This window comes from Pinus tabuliformis, chromosome 2_2 (assembly GCF_031772625.1).
Source record: "Pinus tabuliformis cultivar Carrire ecotype Pingquan chromosome 2_2, CPIR1, whole genome shotgun sequence".
Taxonomy (NCBI): Eukaryota; Viridiplantae; Streptophyta; class Pinopsida; order Pinales; family Pinaceae; genus Pinus; species Pinus tabuliformis.
The window spans coordinates 414,169,446-414,192,091 of record NC_142300.1 but is presented as its reverse complement, the minus strand read 5'-3'; the positions used below and the strand labels follow the sequence as shown (position 1 = coordinate 414,192,091).

Sequence of the window (22,646 nt, the reverse complement as noted above, 5' to 3'; positions counted from 1 at the left end):
GGTTTGGCCTTCAAACCCTAGTTGAGGCCTCCTCTTGCCTAGACGGCAAGCCTAAAGGTCTTCTTCCTTCAAGCCGCAGGCCTTAGGGCCTCTTTCCAGTCCTCGTCCCCTCCCCCCTCCGTCTAGCCTTTCCTGCTCTCGGCCTACCCTTCTAGCCCTCCGCTCAGCCTTTTCTCCCCTCTGTCCTCCTCTGTCTGCCCTTCCTCCCTCTCGGTTGCCTCTTCTTCCTAAGCCGCAACCTCATTTGAGGCCTAGCATGCCCCTTTGTGGGATTTTCCCTAAGCCACAACTCTCTTAGGGCTTGCGGCAGGCCTCCAAGGCCTCCTCACCTTCACCGCAGGCCAAACTAGGCCTTCCTCCCTCTACCGCTAGGCCAATTATGCCTTCATTGTGTTCCACTAGCCCCTATAGGCCTTGGCAGCCTTAGCCATGAGCCTTGTTGGCCTTCTAGCCCTCATTTACCCTTATTTCAGCTCTGTGGTTAGCCATCTCATCTCTGGACTGATTGTTAGTATGTTTTGTAAGGTATTAAAGAAAATTTTGTGGTTGCAGGTGTGCCAGTCATTGAAGAATTCTAGCACAAGTGAACTAGCCTTCTTCAAGGCCTCGAGGCCTAGTGGTTTGTTCCCTCTAAACCTTCATTTTCCTCATTGATTGCTACAGCTCTCTGAATACTTTCTAACACTGGTCAAATATCTATCTAAGTGGCATAAAATTCACATATAATATATCTCACATATTGATAAGTCACTATTTCATATTTGGTATTCATCTATTGGGAAAAATTCATATTTTTCCATGACTGTCATCTCTGTTTGTAAAGTATACTGAAGTCTGATACAATGTTGCACTAATCGTTATCGGGATAATATCGGCGCGAGGAAAAAATCAGAAAAAATTGTAATAATCGGGAAAAAATCGTTTGGTACAAAAATATTCATTTTTTTTCAATTTTTTTAATATTTAAACCATCTACAACATAAAATAAATACATTGACACATAAATATGATAAAAAAACTAATATATAAGGTGTTTAATATCATTTCTAGTGCTAAAATCACACATAACAGTGAATCATGTCTTGAATAGTAAGTCCTGACTCCCGAGTCCCAACTCAACCTCAAAATATCAACAAAAAATATAATAATGTATCTCATATCATGAGTCATAATGTCATATACAATGAAATGAACCAAATAACTAAAGTCTAAAACTACTGATTTCCTTTGCCCCTCTAGATGTAGATGTCGGTGGAGTTGGCAGGTCGTAGTAGACTATGGAGTCTGCTGTGCTCTAGAAGCTGAAGAACTAGGAGCTACAGGAGGTAGACCACATCCTCTACTTGTGATAGGGGTAGCTTGGGTCACCTCCTCCTCGAAAAAAAAAAAATTTATTTTATTTTTATTTATTTATTTTTTCCCACGATTTTTTCGAAAAAATCGGGCAATTTTTTTTTATCCTAGTACTAAGCGCGATTTTATCTTTTTGTTGAAAATATTGCGATTATACGATAATATTGCGATTTTAACAACACTGGTCTGATATATTGACAGTGGTATAGGATCTCCAAAATCATCTAACAAGTCACATAAGCAAAATCAATAATTCATTGTATCATTTGACTAATCATTTTGGCTGGTTTCATGACTTATTGCTGACTGTCACAAGTATAATCAAATCTGATCCTAACAGTGGCATTGGTGTCCTAAAGAACCTAAGTGCATTAAGGACATTTGTGGGCTTCCATTATTTACACTTTGCATTTTAAGTGCTCTTAAGGAATTGAGTAATTTGGCTTGATTGATACATTTGGCATTGAACAATTCATCGATTAGATCACCGCTGTCATAAAAATTTACTATTGTTTATGTTCCAATTGCTCATTGTGTAAAAGATTGTCTTGTGTTGTTCATTGCTAGCATTAATACTACTGAATCTAACGTTTGTTGTCTTGTGGAACTCCATAAATCCTAATTGTGCACATAAGCTCACTGTCTAAAGCACTTAACATTAATCTCAAGAATATCTTGTTGAAGCAACTTGTGTTTCATCACTTGTCTTTGAGATCTAATTGTTTCACACTAATTGGCTTGTTCCAATTGTGTTTAAAGAATATCATTGAATGTCTCTTGAGCAATTTGTGATCTTGGCTAATTGATGAATCTAATTGCATATCTCTTAATTGTTGACATTGAAGAAGTTAATTGTTGAGAAATATTGGCTAAGAACATTTACATTCTTATTGTCTCTTTTGGATAATTTTCGTTGGCACTTTGTATTGTCTCATTGGCTAACTAATCTAAGTGGATCATTATCGTCATTTCTTGGTTGATAACTTTGTGGATGATAGCTTTATATTGAGCATATTGGTGATCTATATCAAGCAATTTTACCTCTTGTTGGCACTGTTGAACTTAAACACTCGTCTTGTGGTTGAGATTATCTTTTCTAAGCATTTTAAGTACTTAATATCTTAGCTTGAAGTAAATCATAACTAAGAACTTAAAGAAACGTTTAAGTAATCTCACCTTAAGAATCATTCATTCATTTTGCATCTCATCCTAAGAGTTAGTCTTGCATTTAATAACTTACCTCTAAGCATAAGCTTGGTTGATAGAGAATAAGATCACCTTTCTCATCTAGCTTGAAGAGCCTAGAACCTCTTTAGTGGTTAACACGGTGACCTTGTAGTTGTTAGAGCCACAGTCTCTGCAGCGCCAAAGGCACTGGGTGGTTAATACCTAGGGGGAGGTATCGTTAATCAAGCTTTTGCTTGCTTCCCCTTGGCCTCTTTCTCACAACCTACTCTAAAGACTAGTTTCAAAATAGTTAAGAGGAAGGATATACCTAGAATAGGCATATAATTAAAATAAACCAAGATCTTGCATCTCATCTAAGTCATAGGGATTGCATCTCATCTAGGATAGATAAGCATTCATGAAGCAACGGTTGTTCATTTGGTCCCTTGGTCCTTAATTGATATAAATCAAGTTGACTCCATAAGGCACTGGTCTCACATATCTAAAACTTTAAAACTTTAAAACTTGCTAAAATAAACCAAGTGGCTAGGCCATTCAATCGTGTCTCCTGGACTTGTTGGTTGCTAATAAGTCTTGCATTTCGATCTTCCATTGGGACTACCCCCCATAGCCTGCTATTGGGAGACAACTAGAATGGAGAGGTCAAGGATCAGAGTGATAGCCCCCAACTTGAGTCGTTGTTGAACCGTGCCTGTACAATTTGAGCGACAACACACATAATTTGAGTTTGAACACAACAAGGTACATCTGGACATTTTGAGCAGACTTGTAGGATACATCACATGCACAGATCTTGTATTGTGTAACCAGAACAAATATTGAAGGGGTTCGAGGTTTGGCCTAGGGCTTGCCTCTACAGTACATCCGAAGGTTTATTTGGCCACATTTATTTGGACCTCTTCACTGTATTCTATGGCGCGCATCCTTGAATCTAAAGCTTGAAGAACCCCTGGAACAAAGGCAAATTTAAAGTAGACCTTGTCATCATTTGTGGTTTCAGCCCTATTGCACACACTATCGCATTCTTGGAATATCCAATCATCAAATTATGCCAATAATGAAGCTCCAAGACCGAGAAGATAAAACCAAACATCAAAATTCATTCCATGAAACCAAACTCATCCTCCAAAAGGGAATGTGAAATTCTCACAAGAACTAATAACCCAATCCAAGTGATGATGAGAGAATGAATCACCTCTCATATATTTATACAATCTCTAATGAGTTCGATTTGCCTAATTTGGCCTAATTGAGCCCCAAATAATAAAATGATGTGCAATAATAACATCCCTTGGTGACAAGCCCACCAAGATAGCTCAATAACATAAGAAGAAGCCTCTCAAGAGGGTAGAGTGATCAATAAAATGAGTCATTGGGCCTTTGAGGAGGCCTAAAAAAATCCAGAGTGTGTTGTGATGTGAGAATGGACCTCAAACATAGTGGACAAGGGGTTGGCCTCTTGTTTTCCAAGCAAATCCCTATGGTGCTCCCAAGTGGGTGTGGGGGGACAAGGACATCCTCATGGGTCTCCAAGTGGAGGGCCGGACTGATGACATAAGCCCTCCCTTTTGTTGAAGAATCTAGGGCAGATTGAATTAATGAGATTCTTCTTGCAATATAACTAATTGTGAAGTATTTGACTTTTGCTTAGTTCATTAAATAATTACAAAAACAAAGAGACAAGAACACAAAGTGTTGGCATTCTGCCAGGGCCAAAAACTCTCCCTCTTGGAGAGGAAAACCCACACAAAATTCTTCTTATAGAGATTCCAATTGATGAACACCAAGACTATGACCCTTGACTGACTGAGCCACTCCAAGACCAAGACACCAATCCTCTTCTTGCATTGCTGTGATCGTCATCATCACTGCACTTTTTCCGAGATCATCACTGTGTTTGCACCACCGAGATCTTGATTGCTGTTGCATCTCGAGACAAAGTATCACTGTAGGATTACTTAGATCCTTTTCATAACAATGATTACTATGATCCTCCTTCTTACTTTATTGAGACTATGACTGTGCTCTTCTTGCATTGAGATCATACTTATATAACTACTTCAGAACAATATGGTTCTCTCTATCATATATACACCAAGATTGCGTATATACATATAACCCAGATAGATGATGTTAGTGTATCTTTTCATCCATGATCATGCCGAGAACCTATTACGTGGTGACTACATTTTGAATAACTTCGTTGAAGACTGCAATCACAATGAAACCGAGACAAAGTATGACTGAGTTTGAATGCCAAGAATATACCTTGACTGTGTTTGAATATCGAACATATATCTCACAGTGATTGCGATGGCGTTGAATGTTGTAATCATTAAAGACCGAGACAGTGATTGCGTTACCGAGACAGCGTTTGCGTGGAGACAGTGTAGGGATACCGAGACAGAGTGTTTTTCCTCCACTGAGACAAAGTACTGATATTACAGTGTAATCATATATATATTAAGAGCATGTGCCACTGTAATATCCATCGAAGATTATAGAAACCTTCTTTAATCGAAACCTGCAACCTTGACTTCATGCGAGATCCCACTGTGCCATCTGAAGTTTCAGTGTGTCTGAAAGATTGCTTTTCTTTGACTCTGAGCTTATACGCTTATTCATAGTGGTTTGACCCACTCATTTAAGCCGACGTGTCATGGTGACCCTCTTATTGAGCCGACATATAATCTATGTATGCTTTGAAGTCGTCTTCACTATTTTTCACGTCGTTTAGTTGGCAGTTCTCTTCTTTGGAGGATGGTGCTTGTCTTGGAGGGCTGCTTGACACTAGGTCAACCCATGTACATTACATAAATGCTCAAGAAGAGCTCTTTAACATGATTTTGACTCTTTGACTTTCCTAGACCTAAGGAATGAGCAAGAAACTCATTCATATAATTTACAAAAATAATATTTCTTTTTCTTGACAAGTACAAAGATCAAAATTACATTGACAAATACCGAACCTAGTTACACTTTTCTTTAACACCTTTGTCTCCTACAATGAGACTCATCCTCATCTGGACCCTGGAACATTTGCCAAGTATATGGTGCAAGTGTGGAGCCGATTGGGTATGGTGAACTAGGTGCATCATCCTCATCCAAAAGGTGGAACACGAGCAATCAATGAGCAATGTTGGGGATCCATGAAGTAATCCTTGCTATGGCGGAGGCCCATGGATCTCAACGCTCTAACCTACAAGTGCCAATGTGGCCCTCTAGAGGGCTAGGACCCCGTATAGGGAGACCAAGCCCCAAATGGAGACCCACCTGCAATCTTGCATAAGATCCATGTGTCCCCTTGCCCTCCAATACAACAAATCATTAGAGTAGTCAAGTAAAAGAGCTGACAAATCATGGAATCAATGGGTCACTTCATGGTGGCATGCCCTTCCACAGTGGACTTTGGCGTGTACAAGTTTCACCAAGCTCAATACGGGGGTTAACCAAGGATCCTATTAGGTGGTTTCAGCCTTTAAAGCGAGTGATAGGTCCATGGTACATCCATTAGGTGATAGGTGGAAAGTGATATAATGATGGAGTGGAGTGGGGTCAACGGAAGGATCCAGGCCACATGTCATGGGAGAAGAGGGTAGCTATAATGAGGGAAGCCCACACTTGGGTATATCAGTGTAGGAGGGAGAAAATCGTGGTACATGAGTTACCACGACCTTTGTTTTTCCACCCTTCTTCATATTCCTTTTGCCTTTAATTGATTTTTCTTCACAATTGCTCGGGGCTCCAGGGGATGAGAGCATGATGTATAGGATAGCAGTAGGTACTCCCTTTTAAGGTGGGGCATTTCATTGCCCACCAAGGGTTCCTTAATGTGGAGGGGGATCATTTAGGGCCCATAGGAACCAAGGTGTTGGCCATAAATAAGGGGTAGAGCTCATGCTTGGCTTTTGCTCATGTGCTAAATTTGTATGTCTTGGTCATCTTTTGCATTTTGTGGTACATTCGCTGTTGTGAGTGGCCAAACTATGCTTTTTTTTCTTTTTAGCTACATCAACCTCCAGAGCATCGTTCTAGACCCGACCCAAGGTTTGGACAAGGGGAGGGGGAGGCTAACCTTATGTGGACCTAGTGGACACATGTGGACCTTGATGGAAAAAATGATGAATGGGGCTAGAATGAGCGGAAAGGAGTGATGTATGTGGTGTTGGGAAGCAGGACCACGCAACCAAAATCAAGATTTCCCATGTAGTGTCAACCCTAAAGCTAATGGCTAGTAAAGGAGATCCCACGGGACTAGGATACAAGGGTAACCACCAAATCGAGCGGAGGAGACAAGAGTATAGACCTAGCCCACTCTTTCCATTAAATCCCCCCACCAATCCATGCCCAAAAGTGTCCATGAAAAGTAAGGAAAATTACTCAACTATACCAATGAAAAGCCATACCTTCAGGGTTGGGAGGCCCACCTTCAAACATACAATCATAACAGATGGGCGAGGGACCACATGGCTGGCTCAGGTGGTGGAGATAATGGCACATTGAGCTATCTGGTGGCTGCAAGGGGCTGCTGGCTGCCAACTGAGGACCATCTAGGAGAAAAAATTTCTCCTATGCATACTACCCACAGTTAGTGGGTAACAGTCAAGAGAAGAGTCATCAATTGCAACAACAGGGGTAATAGGCAGTTGTGGAGTGACAATAGTAAAGTGTATGGCAGTGGGAGGAGGTAGTAGTGAAGTACAATAGCAGTGGCAACAGGGGAATGTAGCAGCGAAGCACATAAACAATATTGTACAACAGTTGAGTTTGGACTAGTGTGGCTGAGTTTTATTGAATATCATTTGTAATTGGGTCATTGTCCCTAGTACGGGAGCCCAAACCTAGATCATTGTATGGGGCAGTAGTGTGTTGAAGTGCAATAGTGTCTCAAAGGTTTTAACTGAAGCAGTCTTTTTAATCTGTTATTTTGTTTGTCCTGTCTCTGTTCCTGGTCAAACTAAGATGTTTGTAACTCTATTTATGGTTTTAGTATGTAGAAAATTCTGAGATACTCTACTTCATTTTGAATTATCATGTTGTACAAAGAACCAAGATCGTGCAAAGTTGTCAATGTGTGAGCTATGTGAAATCAATATATGGATAATCAGTAACTCTGATGGAGCTTCTGTTCTTTCGACAATGCTATGAAATAACATTTTTTCAGTCAATCTGAATGATGGTTTTATGATTGTTGTTGCCAATCTTCTGAGTTGGGCAAGCTAAGTACATATGTGCACATCCTATTGCATAGATGTACATGCATGTGGCTGCATAACCCAGCATAAACTTACACATCTTTCATGAATGTTGAAGTAATTGTTTACATTGCTGGCATGCTTTTGCGATCCTTTTGGCTAATCCTTTTATGCTGCTGACTATATTTTGCAGGGGCGTTCAGATTACGAAGGCGCTTGAAATGCAAATGGAAGTACAGAAGCGATTGTATGAACAACTCGAGGTACAAAATTTGATTAGTGGAAGTCCACAGTATTGTTTTATTTTTTTTGTGAAATAAATTTCCACAAATTTGTGGTACTGTTTATAAAAGAGACATGCGCTTTATATCACAGTTCCTCATTTTTCTTTCTGTTCTTGCAAAAAGGGAAGTAGCTGACATGCTACTTCCTTAAAGGCTTGGAAAGAGGGTTTGTTTAAGAAGGATATTGAGACAAATGCTATGCTAACATGTTTAATACTTGATTACGCTCATCCAATAAAACACTAACCAAGATAAAAGAAATTAACTAACCAAGATAAAAGAAATTAACTTACTATATTTATCATGCATTCATCCAAGATTTACCATAACCATTCATGAAAAAAGATTAAATCCACATCAATGAAATCACCAAAAAAGTCGCTCGTGTAGTGTTCCATAGTGAACTAGATAAGGTAGACAAGATATGATAATTATATTAATGTCCAACAAATGACCACAAATGTAGGTCAATGGGACTGCTGATTACAATGATGTCAATACAAAGTAGGAATAATAAAATTCTCCTATATAAGAACAAGAAGTAAAGTAGAAACATGAAATCTCCATGCAAAACTATGAGAAAACCCTTGTATCCAAGTGCAGGCAGCTGCAACTGGAGGGAGATGTGCATAGAGAAAGGGTACTGTCATATCATTATCACTGTTATATGATATATCAAGTTCACTGTCACATTAGTTATGAGCACAGATCTCTCTGCCATATATTACTGTCAGATGCATATTAATTAGGGTTCCTCACAAGGCAATCGTTAGGACATCTCAGGACTGCCCATCAAACTCATAGTATCCTTCATAAGGAATAATATTGAGTTCCATTCAAACAAGCTGCCATACAATTCTTAGCCAATCTGATACTAAACATAATATGAAGAATATCATACATACCTTTGCAAGGGACATCACCTGAGCACCGAATTTCTGAGGACAAAGTCTTCTGATTAGGGCATATAAAATCTGATCTCAATGCAACAGCAAACTCCGTTAGACAATGTGTTGACCGTTCTCCTTTTAGCTCTCATTCCAGTGTTGATCTACAAGGAACCTCAGCATCTATACAACCTCTGTTTTGCACTGAATCAGGGCTCGGATCTGTGATCTATCCCTGAGGTAACTCGACCCTGGTTAGGTTACTAGAACAGTCCTGATTTCAGCCTCTGATCCACCTCAAGCAACATGTATAGGTCCCTCAAGGAGTACGGCCATGCTCCAGCATCAACCTAGTTATTTCAGCCCTCCAAAATAGTGACTCTACCATCACTCAGCTGCATGCTAAATACTCCAATCTATGTGCTCTCTCATAAGGAAGATTTCGGCCCTTACTTGACCTCTATTTCCTGTCCACAACACAGGTCACAGCCCTCAAAAATCTTGTGGCCTAATCACAGATTTTTCCATATACATAGAACCAGACTTAAGCCCAGAACATCTTCGCTCAGATCTCCATCAAATGATCTGCCAATAACCAAAGACAAAACAGAACCAAGAAAATTCGTCCTGATCTTCTAGCTCGACTTCCCTTTGAGGCTGCCTCAGAGATGAATGGGAGCTGCCTCAGAGATTGCCTTAGACCCTCCGAAGTCTTCCACAGTCAAGACAAGAACGAATGCCAAATGAGAGAGGATGGACGCTTGTTTATAGGCAAGCCGACTTGTGATTGAGGCCACCTTATGGAGGGAAATTCAAATTCGAATTTGCTTTGAATATATTAACAAATAATTGCTTGCCCAAGTTTGTTACTTATTAAATAATAATAATATTTTCCTTCGACTGATTTTCATTCTTCTTGGGGCAAGATGCGCTTTCCTTTGGGATAGGAGGGTTTCTCATGGGAAATTCGTCCCATAGCTTCCCAAATTTCAACATCGTCCAATTCAACTTGTGAATTATGCTAATATGCTTGTAAACATTAAATAAAAGCACTTGATGAAAAACATGATTCATGTACCTTATAATGGATGACCCTCCTTCATCTGATAAGTAGGTTAGATGTCACGAAGCACTCACTGGAGCATAGGTGGAGGGCCTTTGAGGCTGGCTATTTGTAGATCATATGGGGCTATTGGTTGGCAAGATGAACAAAATGGGAGAAAAGTTTTCTCCTGGGGTTCACCCACTTGGGTGGGTAACAGGTAAGAATAAGGTGTAGGCCATAGCTGTTAGAAGTCTCAAGAGCAGCCAACAATCTCTTGATAGCCACCTAATAGCTTCGATGTGCTACTTGTCTCCATCGTCCGAGCCAACCATTGTGTACCTTCACTCATTTATCATGATCATATGTTTGAAGGCAGGCCATCCAATGGCAAAGGTATGATTTTTCATTATGTAATTGGATGTTTATGCTTGTTTTTCTTAGGCACACTTGGGAATGGATTATTGGGAGACTTGGAAGAAGGAAGGGCTTTGATTGCACTCTTGTTCCCCTACCTTAATTGGGGGGTTAATACTGAATCCTACTCCCGTGGGATCTCTCTTATTGGATATTCTCTTTAGGAGTGGCACTACATGGGAAACCCTGATTTTGGTTGCCTGGTTACGCTTCCTGATACCGTATATCTCACTCCCTTTGCTCATCACAAGCCTTTTTTTACATTTTCCTATCTGGGTCCACATTTGTCCATTGGGAGCACAAGGTGTTAGCCTTCCCTCCCCCTTGTCCATATTTTGGGTCGGGCCTGGAACGATGCCCCAGAGGTTGATGCAACTAAAAGAAAGATAAAAGCATAATATGGCCACATACAACAAGAAATTTACTGCAAAATGCAAAAGATGTCTGGGATAATAAAATTTAGCACGTGGGCAAAAGGCAAACATAAGCTCTACCCCCTATCGTTATGGCCATCACTCTGGTTCCTAGGGCCCCCTATGTGTGCCCCCTGCATCATTAAGGAACCATGAATGTCCCAACCTCTAGTGGCTGATGAACTGCCCCACCTTAAGTGGTTAATCACTACTATATCTTACACATCATGCTCTCATCCCCTTGAGCCTCGAGCAGTAAAATAAGGAAAAAACAATAAAAGGCAAAAGGCGTATGAAGAATGGTGGAAAAACAAGGGGAGGGGTAACTCATGTACCATGATTTCCCCCCGTTACATTCATATACTCAAGGCACGGGCCCTCTTTATCATAGCTACCCTTGTCCCATGGCATGTGGATTGGAGCTTTCCCTTTGCCCGTACTCCGTTACATTGTTATTTCACATGGCACTTGCCATTTGAAGTGTGTGCTTTCGATCTGTCACTCCCTTAGAGGTTGAAACCACCTATAGGGTCCTTCATTAACCACTCCTACCCTAGGAGGTAACACTAATACATGTTCAAAGCCCCAAATTTGGAAGGGAAACCCACTATGAAGTCCTCACTTTTGCCCTCGATTAACAAGCTTATTTACTCAATTGCACTAATGAATCATTGTATTGGAAGGTGAGGGGACACAATGGATCTTATACATGATTGCAGGTGGGTTTTCATCTTGGACTTGGCCTCCCTATACTTGATCCAATTTGTAGGGTGAGCGTTGAGAGCCATGGTTCTCCATTTACGCAGAGCATTGATTGTCACGCGGCACGCCATGGGCTTCTTTAACATCACCATTTTCTTGTTCATGCCCTTGTTATTAAGAGATGATAATGCACTTGGACCACGTTGCCCCAATCGGCTACACATTGCACCTGACACTCGGCAGTTGTTCCAAGGCCCAAAGGAGGTTAAGTCTTTCTTAGGGAGACATGGGAGGGCATGTGTCATCTTCTAACCCTCATTGATGGAGCATTGACTTGATCTTGAGCCAATTGGAGACCCATGAGACCCATTTCGAGTCCACAATGCCCAAATAGGGGATTGGAGATGTTTTGGAACATAAGGAGGGTATCACCCTCTTCATCACAATTTTTGAGGCCCTCTCCTACATTTTTAGCACAAGAGGCTCCAACACTGCACTTCTAAGCCTCCACGAATGCATGACGCCAGCTTTGTGTGGGCTTAGATGGAGATTAATATAGTTTTTAAAGCTATCATGGTTGGCTTGTAACCATGGGTGGGTTACTTAGCACATTAGGCATTTAATAGGGGTTTCTTTCATGTGTTATTTGAACTACTTAGTCTCATATAAATTTGAGAGACTTTCTCCCAATTCAAACCATTATCACTTGGATTTTCGGCCTAATTAGTGAATTCGGACTTGCAGTTGGAGCAGATTTTTAGATGTCTTTGGGACGCACTTTGATGTTTGGATATATCTTGTTATCTTTTTGGAGCTTCTAATGTGTTTTTAGTGAATGGATATACTCTACATTGTCTTGTAAGTGTTTATTTATGGTGAAATTATCTTGCAAATAATCTCTAATGCATGGAATTTGTTCTCATGATAAGAATTCACACTTTGCTTTGCAAATTTTTCAAAATTTTAATCTTGGGAAGTTTTGCATGTGTTACTCATTGGTGATGTGGAAAGAATGTTCCGAGTGGATAATGATTGCATTTAAATCCCCAAAGCTTCTTTAATTAATGCTAATGAAGGTAATTGTTGAAACTTGAAAGGGATAACTAGAGTTTCCTCTTTTAGCCTCCTTAAAGGTCAATTTAGCCAATTATAAGCACCCATCACTTCATACTCCCAATGGTTTAGGCACTAGTCGAAGTCCCTTGGTGGTCACACATAAATTTTCCTTCTAAAAATTCGCCTCTTTAAGGATAAGGACGCCATCTAGGGCTTGGTGCGAAATCTCTTGAAGGAGGAATTTTTGAGTTTGGCTTGGATAGAAATATTTCTTTGCGTCTCCTCTAAAGGTGCTCAAGTTTTGGTGGAATTTCCATGGTGGATTCTCTATAAATTTTGATGCCCTAGTTGTCACATCAAGAGGGAACCCTTGAAGCTAATCCTTCAACAATTCAACTTAGGGATTCTTTGAAGGAAAATTTCTGTAGTACTTGGTGAAGTAAATCATTCAACACCTTTTTCTCTCTCATACCTTGGCCTTGGATGCATATATATACTGTGTCAAATTTCAACCATAGGTCTCGCGTAGGTTCTTTTCCAAGGGGTTTTTTGTGGAAAGTCTTAATAGCTTCTCCAAAAACTTGTACCTTTGTTGAACCTTTCCATTGAATGAGCCACCTTGCCTCACTTCAAGACTATCATATAGACATCTATCACAAGTGAGTAATATTGGGACTCCTCCCGTTGGTGAAAATCTGAGAAGAGTGGGGAACTTAGGTTGTGGTGACAGTGGACCTCTATCCCAAGTGTTGTTGTGCCCTCTAGCTTTTGCCTCTTTACAACGCCTGCTAGTTTGTGCAACAACATTTTTGGCGTCGTTGTCAAGGACATGAGACGTATGTCTTGTTCCTTTATGACACTATCAATAAATCAATATTTGGCGAATCCATTGGAGGAACGAAGCCCTTGTTCCTCATTTAAACTCAAAGTCAATTCTTGTACGGCGAAGCAAGCATCTATCAAGGCATTTTGAATTCACTCCAGCGACTCCGCATTGATTTGTTATGCGAAGCTCGAGGAAATGGCTCCTTGGGATCCGTATGATGTTGACATTTCTGAATTTTTGCACATAAAAGAGGGAAAATGGGATATTGGTCATCATTTTGACAATGATACGGTATATGACATTGACAATGATGACCCTGTTCTTCCCTCATCTTCCTCATCATATCACTCCCAGGATGTTTCTAAGGATAATGAGAGAATGATATGCCTGAGCTGGGTATTCATCGAAAGTTCATGAGCTTGATTGTTGATATCTCCATCTTTTGTCTAGAAGAGAGGATCGAATGGAGCAAGTTGCATCCCTCTTTTCCTTCTCCATCCATGATCTTTCATATATGGTTACTTTATTTTCCCGCCTCCCACCCTTGTGATCCTATATATGATTCTTCCTATCTTTGCTTTTGGATTTGTTGCATGAGTAATCATAGGGGCAAATGTTTTTATATTAATTTAATGATGTGTTGGTTACATTGGCTGTACGACTACACTTAGCATTCGCATAATGTAACTATGCATGCTAGAGTAGGATGCATCACATGCTAGATAGATTGCATTTAGCTTAATTTGCATTTTAGAGTAGATTTTATTTCATGTTTGGTTGTATTATTTGATGAAAACATGGGTGATCGAAGTACACCCATGACACATGCTTCCTCTGTTTACTTCTCTGTGATGTGTAGGTAACAGGTTTATGGTCCTAGAGGATTGCTAGTGTTCTCATGATCACCCCGTTCGAGTACATGGTATATGCACTCCACTGAGAGCTCATGTCCCAGTTGGAGCCAAATGTTACCCACCTCCAGTGGGTGATCCCATAGGAGAAATTTTCTCCTAGATTTGTCTTCAGCCAAATCTACACAGTATGTACGCTGCAAGCCAGGGCCAAAACCCCTCCTCTTGAGGGGAAAACCCGTAAAATCTCTTCTTATCTTTAATATATTTCAATTGACGAATACCATGACCTAGAATCAAACAAATACCCTCCAAGATCAAGTCGTCCTTGACCTTTTGCTGCAATATCTTCGACCTCCCAGTGGATCCAAAATTCTGCGCCCCGGCAACTGTTGTTGCTTCTCTAGGAGACTTCAATCTCCCTCTAACTGCTCTTCCCTTGACCTCATTTGCCTTGATTTGAGTCTTAAGGCTAGTAGGAAACCCTAAGAGACCTTTGATTGCCTTCTTGCTCTTCTTCCTTCCAAAATCGAACCTTAGACTTGCCCAGTGCAGAAACCCTAACTTCGCACTTCCAGAAGAAAGTAGAGAGATTGTTAAAATTGGCAACTAGGGCCAAACTCCATATGGGTCACTTTATTCATGGCTAATAATATTTTTTTCTAGATTCCTCTCGTCGAGAGGTGTAGGATTGATCTAAAGATCATCTGATTCCGATAAGTATTTATGGAGATATGAATTTATTTTGATTATGGAATAATTATCAAGCCGGTCAGCAACTCATGTAGGCTCAGAAGCCCAACAAATGCATCTATTCATCATCAACATTTGTATATAAATATAGGAGGTCTTTTCCTCATTTGTACACACACATCTTATCACATCTCTCTCTCTCCTGCGCAGAAAAGAGGCTCTTCTCCTACTGTGTAGAAAGGGACTCTTCTCTCACACGTGTGGAAGGAAGGACACAAAATTTAGGGTTGCAACTGCAGATCGGAAGTTTGACCAGCGTTGACCATCAGACTCTCTCTCAGAACTGCGCTGTAGGTGGAATTGACTCTCCTCAGAAGGTCGCATTTTTTGGTGAAGGAATAAAGCCGATTTGATGGTCGGTTTGCAAGATATTGTCTGCCCTAGTTTAGGGCTGATGCCGGTGATGCCGATGATGCTGATGCCGATGATGCTGATGCTGGTGATGCCGATGATGCTGATGCCACTGATCTAGGTGATCTGACAGATATTGACTGATGCCGCTGATCTAGATGATCTGACAGATATTGACTGATGCCGCTGATGTCGCTGATCTAGGGTTTGCTGCTGGTGATATAAATCAGATTTTTGTACTATTTCTCTTTGTTGAATTATTGAAGATGAAAGAAGATTTGATCAAAGGGTTTCCCCATATTGGGGTTTGTCCCTGGCTAGCCGCCACGTCTGGTGTCTCTTGTCTTGGCTTGTTTTCTGTCGATCGTTTAATGTTCTATCTGCACTTTACTTACTGTACATGTGATTGCTAATCTGTGGATAATAATAATAAAAAGAAGTAAACTGCACTAAGCATAGAACATACCATAACTTAACAGAGATCCAAACCATAGTTGCACGAAGCGCCCCCCCCCCGGTTCCAAGCCCCGAAGCGCGTCCCGTACGGAAGCGCCTAGGAAGCTTGGCCGGAAGCGCGCTTCCGAAATTTTTAGACGCTTCCTGGAAATTTGGAAGCGCTGGCGCTTCCGAAGCGCCGAAGCGCGCTTCGTACGACGCTTCCCAGACGCTTCCCAGACGCTTCCCAGACGCTTCCCAGGCGCTTCCCAGACGCTTCCCAGACGCTTCCGTACGCTTCCAGAAAAGCTTCCGGAAAAGCATTTAGAAAATCGTTTTTTTTTCAATTTTTTTTTAAATTTTAGGTGAGTTTGCTTGTTGGGGGTGGGTCCACCTTGGGTTAGGGTGACAAATGAAAGCAAAAAAAAATATAAATATAGCAGATGCTCCCTCATGGTGATGTTAAATTCTTAAAGTAAAAGTGACATTCTCCTTTATTTTTCATTTTCATCCTTTTACTTAAATTTTTAACATTACCATGAAATGACTCAGAATGTTTGAGAGTGGTTCCAGCCTCATTGGACTTCATATGGAGAAAATAGAATTTCATATCCTATTCAAAATTCAGCAGACTTAACAGTTTTCAGGTATTCAGGATCAATGGGATTGTGGCATTTCATTAGATTATATCAAGTATGAAGGTATGCGATTAGCATTTAATCAAGAGCACCAAGCCCTATATGTACCCTGGTGTTGGTGGTGTTAATTGTTGAACTCCTTTGTCACGCGGCACGCCCTTAGCAAAAAATTACCTTTCAATCAAGTCAAAATCATCGATCAAACATGTTAAGCTTTTTCTACCATATTTTAAGTCTTGAATTAGGTAGTTTGATCAAAACTGGGCAATGTTGACTAATATCCCTAGACAATCGAGGTAGAGGCAAAGGCTAGACAAGAGGAGAAGAATCTAGATTCTAGATCATTAATGTACAATGGATGTTATATCTATCTTGATTTATGCAAAAATATGCATGTTTTCATGTCTTCTACAATTAATTTGGTATTTGGGATGTTTGTTTTGAGTATAAATGCAAAAAAATATAAAAAATATATATATATAGCAGACGCTTCCGCGGACGCTTCGCTTCCTAGATTTTTGGAAAATGACGCTTCGGCGTCCCCGCTTCCAAAAAACGCTTCCGCTTCGCTCCCGCTTCGTGCAACATTGATCCAAACACTTAAACTTTTTCTTGTCCTTCTTCTTTGTACTTCCTTCTTCATCCTTCTGTTGCTTCCTTCTTCGTATGAGAGATGAGTGAATGAATGATCCAAATGGAGGACGAGTTCCTCTTATATATAGGCTTCCTTCAAGGGTGGACATGGCTCTTCATGTAGGCCGACTTGACAGCTCATGTAGGTCGACTTGATCTTGGAGGTATTTTGACATTTTCAATACAAAATAATTTTTCTTTTACAATTTACAATGTGCCCATAGGGTCTTCCATATATGATATGATAATGACTCTTATACCTAGGACAAACCTTAGAAGCACTTAATGGGTGCTTGACCTATAAAATAAAAAAACTTGAGCATGAAACCCATGCTCCAATAATAATAATAATAATTTCTTTTTCATTTTATATATACAAGAATACATTTCATGCTAATGAAGACTGAACCTAGTTACACATTTTCAAACAGGGTCGGACCTGGAACGATGCCTTGGAGGTTGATGCAACTAAAAAGAAAGATAAAAGCATATATGGTTGCATACAATAGGATATGTACCACAAAATGCAAAAAATGGTTGAGACAATAAAATTTAGCACATGGGCAAAAGGCAAACATGAGCTCTACCTCCTATCATTATGGTGCTCATCCCAATTCCTAGGGCCCCTATGAGTGCCCCCTGCATCATTAAGGAACCCATGAATGTACCAACCCCTGGTAGGCAATGAACCGCTCCACCTTAAGTGGGTAATCACTACTATATCTTACGCATCATACTCTCATCCCCTTGAGCCTCGAGCAGTAAAATAAGGAAAAATCAATAAAAGGCAAAAGACATATGAAGAAGGGTGGAAAAACAAAGGCAAGGGTAACTCATGTACCATGATTGCTCCCTCTTACATTCATATACTCAAGGTATGGGCCCTCCTTATCATAGTTACCCATGGCATGTGGCTTGGAGCCTTCCCTTTGTCCCCACTTTGTTCCATCATTATTTCACATGATGTCTACCATTTGAAGGGTGTACCTTGGACTTGTCACTCCCTTAGACTCTGAAACCACCTAATAGGGTCCTTCATTAATCACTCCTACCCAGGGAGGTAACAATAATACATGTTCAAAGCCTCGAATTTGGAAGGGAAACCCACTATGAAGTCCTCACTTCTGCCCTCGATTAACAAGCTTATTTACTCAATTGCACTAATGAATAATTCTATTGGAAGGTGAGAAGATGCACTAGGATTGCAGGTGGGTTTTCATCTTGGACTTGGCCTCTCTATATGGGATCCAAGCCCTCTAGAGGGTTACAATGGAATTTGTAGGGTGAGCGTTGAGAGCCATGGACCTCCATTCATGCAAGAGCATTGATTTCCACGCTACAGGCTTCTTCAACACCACCATTTGCTTGTTCATGCCTCAATTATTGAGATATGATTATGCACTTGGACCACGTTGCCCCAGATGGCTACACATTGCACCCAACACTTGACAGTTGTTCAAAGGCCTAGAGGAGGTTATGTCTTTCGTAGGGAGACATGAGAGGGCATGTGTCATCTTCTAGCCCTCATTGATGGAGCATCGACTTGATCTTGAGCCACTGGGAGACCCATGAGACCCATTTGGAGCCCACAAAGCCCAAATAGGGGTTTGGAGATGTTTTGCAACATAATGAGGTTATCACCCTCTTCATTATTATTTTTTAGGCCCTATCCCACATTTTTAGCATATGAGGCCCCAACACTGCCCCTCTAGTTCTCAATGCATGGATAACGTCAACTTTGTGTTAGATTTTGATGGTTGGGTAGCATCAGACAGGTGTTCTAGTATCTACTTTGGTTAGAAAGGCTAAGAAACACTAGAACTCCAGAACCCATAAAACCTTTCAAGGGAAAACACCTACAGATGGCTCAATTAAGTTAATTTGTCAATAATTAAATATCTCCTAAGTCTAACTTAGGAAAAGTGATTAATTAATAGGAATTAATTGAGAAAGGTGATATTTCTCTAGAAACTCACATGGATCGACTCAGAGATGATCTTAGTCGTTGATGAGGATTTAATCATGGCTGTAGTGAGCTAATGAGAGATTATAAGAGGTAGTGTAGCACGACTCTTATAAGACCCGCGAGTACTGGTGGGTCTTGACGTGTTTTATAGCGAGATGGGTCACTAGCATAGAACTCGTGGTTTCTACCCATACTCGCCAAAACCCGCATAAAACTTGGCTACTCGCATTGAACCTGTGAAGAACCACATATGACCCGTATAGGACTCAGATAACACCCATGGAGACCCTCAAAATTCGATTTATTTTTGGAGATCATGTGGAGGGAAAGGGAAAATGGAGGGAAAACTTTGCTGTCTTATACAGGTCATTCCCGAGTCTTATATGGGTCGTCGAGTCAATAGCCAAATGAGTCTTATACAAGTATGAGTTGTGCAACATTGATAAAAGGAGGTCGATGGGGTTGGAGCTAGACACGCTTGAGATCGTTTTCCTTGGTAGATCGAGCTATCCGATAACATCAACTGAGCAGGGAAGAGGAGCTCGAGCCAGAGGGGAAGTATAGTTAGTGAGGGACAAAGATAGGTATTTCGGAGGAGATTCTAGTTCTAGAGAGGTAACAACAAGTGATAGAAGTATTCCACAATGAAGCTTTGCAGGCGCTGCACAGATGCTTAAATGAGTAGTTCAATTTAGCTGAGAGGGAGGTTGATTCATCTTCTAGAGGCTGGGATAATTTTCCAGAGGTCTGGAGAGTCACTTCCAGTAGTAGAGACAGGTAGGATGAATTGATTAGAGGTTGAATAGAGCCACATGTGCGAGGGGCAAGGCAGGGGTTTGGATGGGCATAATTTATGAGCAGAGTAGTGTCAGGATTGCTTGTGGAGAGAGATTTTTCTCTCTAATATTTTTGCCAAATATTTGTTGATTGGATAGCCATCTGGGCATCCAAAGATTGTACTCAGATTATTTCACTGCTACATAATAATAAAATCCTCATCTACTGCACCGGTTTTCCCGCATTGGGTTTTTCTTGGGACATTTGTCCAAAAATAATTGTCATTTTTTTGTGTGTGCTCTATATTTCTCAATTCCAACATTTTTATTATCCGCAACACTTTTATGGTGAAAATTGCAGTTGTGATTTTATTTGTTATTTGCCGTAGCAAATAAACTGCACTTAATTTTTAATTAGTTAGAAGAATAATTTCCAGTTGCTGCAATAGATTAAAAGTTTCACATGATATTAGAGCAAGTTTGACAAATCAAAGGCTCAGAGATGGAGAGGGAGAAATTTTGTAGTTCAGAGGGGGATTGAGCGAATTTATTTTGGGTCTGCATAGAGGTTGGCTAGGCAGTGCCAATTACTGGACAATGGTTCAATTTTCTAGTTGCAGTGGAAGTAGCAGCTAGTAGAACTGCACATTCTAGGAAGGAGTGGGAGTAGCAGAGCAAGCCACCAAGCAAGAAAAGGGGGAGATTCCTGTTTATTTCCCATTTGTGAGTTTTGCAGAAAATGGCCTCAGCAGGACTTTGAGATTAGGATAGGCTAGATGGAACCTCAAATTACTATATCTGGAAAGCCATAATGTCTTTCCTGCTAGATGTGCATGGTCTGAAGACATATGCAGAGAGAGTTGTAGCTGTACCGACAGACCCACAACAGCAAGAGAACTGCAATAAGGAGATGGCCAAGGCGAAGCGGTTGATCCTCGATGGAGTTTGAGATCATGTAGTCTCACACACAACAGCCAAGAATATGGCCAAAGAGATGTGGGATGTTCTCGCATCACTCTACCAAAATACTTCTCAGAATCGAAGGATGTTCCTGAAGGAGAAGCCAAGAACCTCTAAGATGCAGAAGGGAGGAGTTACTTCCTACCTCACCAGGATTCAGGATGTTCAGAATGAGCTTGCCGTAGTTGGAGAGACTTCTCAAGACACTGAGTTGGTGCATGTAGCTATCAATGGTTTCATTGAGGAATGGGCTACTTTCGTCCAAGGTATCACTGGACGAGATCAACTGCCAAGTTGGGATCAATTGTGGGCAGATTTCACGCAGGAGGAGATGAGACTTGCTCTAGTCAAGAGTACTCTCAGCGGCAACAACAGAGAATCAAAGAGTGTGAAGGAGGAGGAGAATGTTGCCCTTGCATCAAAGGGGAAGGCAAAGAAAGGTCCCAAGACAAGGCTCACAGGGAGGAGAAAAGAAGAAGGATTTGTCGAAGATCAAGTGCTTCAGATGTGGTGAGTTTAGTCACTACAGTACCCGGTGTTCAAAGAGAAAGAAGGACAAGAAGGAGAAGCAGGGGTAGGCAACAACTTCAGCGGAGATCGACAATTTTTTCTCCAGGTTGGAGGATGAATTCGCTTTGTATGCAACTATACCTCCAGGAGAGAAGGGTGACACTAAACTTTGGTCACCAGAGTTACAGAGTTTTGGGCAAGGTCCAAGGAACATTGCATCAGACAAGTGTTTGTTCTTGGATCATTACCCTTGCTACAAGGGCCCACAGTATTCAGTAGCAAGTGGATCAGTGTCAGATGGTGCAGTTAGTTCTTGAGGGACAGTTGTAGTTAGACGCTGAGGGGTGCAGAGCAGTGGTAGTGCAGGCATTCTCAATGGATAGTGTAGAGACTGGTAGAAGTTAGATTCTTAGTAGACAATTGCAGTTCATAGGACATAGTTGATTCAGTTCTCAGTTGCAGTGGTTACAGCAGCAACAACAACATGATATTAGTTGCAGCGCATTGCAGAGTTGGTAGTAGTACAAACGGTACAATGCAGTGTTGGCAGCAGTGCAAATACAAGTTGGTTCAACTACAGACTGGTAGTCGCGCAGTGGCTTGGTGGGTAGTGGTAGATTGTCATAGTTGTCAGACATCAACAATGTGCATGGGAGGATGTTATGAGATCGTCTAGAACACCTTCCCGCTAAGAGGGAGTGTTAGATTTTGATGGTTGGGTAGCATCGGATAAGTGTTCTATTTAGAAAGCCTAAGAAACACTAGAACTCCAGAACCCAAAAAACGTTTTAGGAGAAAACACCTAGGGATGACTTAATTAAGTTAATTAGTCAGTAATTAGATATTTCTCAAGTCTAACTTAGGAAAAGTGATTAATTAACAGGAATTAATTGAGAAATGTGAGATTTCTCTAGAAACTCACATGGATCGACTCAGAGATGATCTTAGTCGTTGATGAGGATTTAATCATGGTCGTTGGTGAGCCAACAAGAGATTATAAGAGGAGGTCAATGGGGTTGGAGCTAGACACACTTGAGATTGATTTCCTTGGAAGTGTTACCGCTCAAACTAGCAGGGGTCCTAGGTGGGGATCCTATAGGGCAATTACTAGGTCAAGGGAAACATTAGAGCGATAGCCCACTATCACCTCAGCTAAGGGTCCATGCTCTTTATGGACTTTCACCGATGGGAGGAGACCCGTTATATGAGGAATCACAAGATTGTTAACTTTAGGTATGTTCTATGCTAGAGCAATTTATTTAAATTTTCACAGTTAGAAATCACATCAGCATTATGATAAACTGCAGATAGAACATAAATATAAAACGCAGAAGACAAGCCAAGACAAGAGGACACGAGATGTGGCGCAAGCCAGGGACAAACCCCACAATGTGTGGGGAAACCTTTTGA

General features: G+C 40.9%; 1 protein-coding gene across 3 annotated transcripts in view; it reads left to right on the top strand.

Annotated features, from left to right (window-relative positions):
* LOC149193022 (uncharacterized) overlaps positions 1-22,646 on the top strand; it is a 243,127-nt gene that overhangs the window by 144,232 nt on the left and 76,249 nt on the right. For all 3 annotated transcript variants that reach the window (XM_089404757.1, XM_089404758.1, XM_089404759.1), the window contains exon 6: positions 7,930-7,999. In XM_089404757.1, coding sequence (XP_089260883.1) covers positions 7,930-7,999 — 70 coding nt within the window. The remainder of the gene's footprint in view (positions 1-7,929; positions 8,000-22,646) is intronic.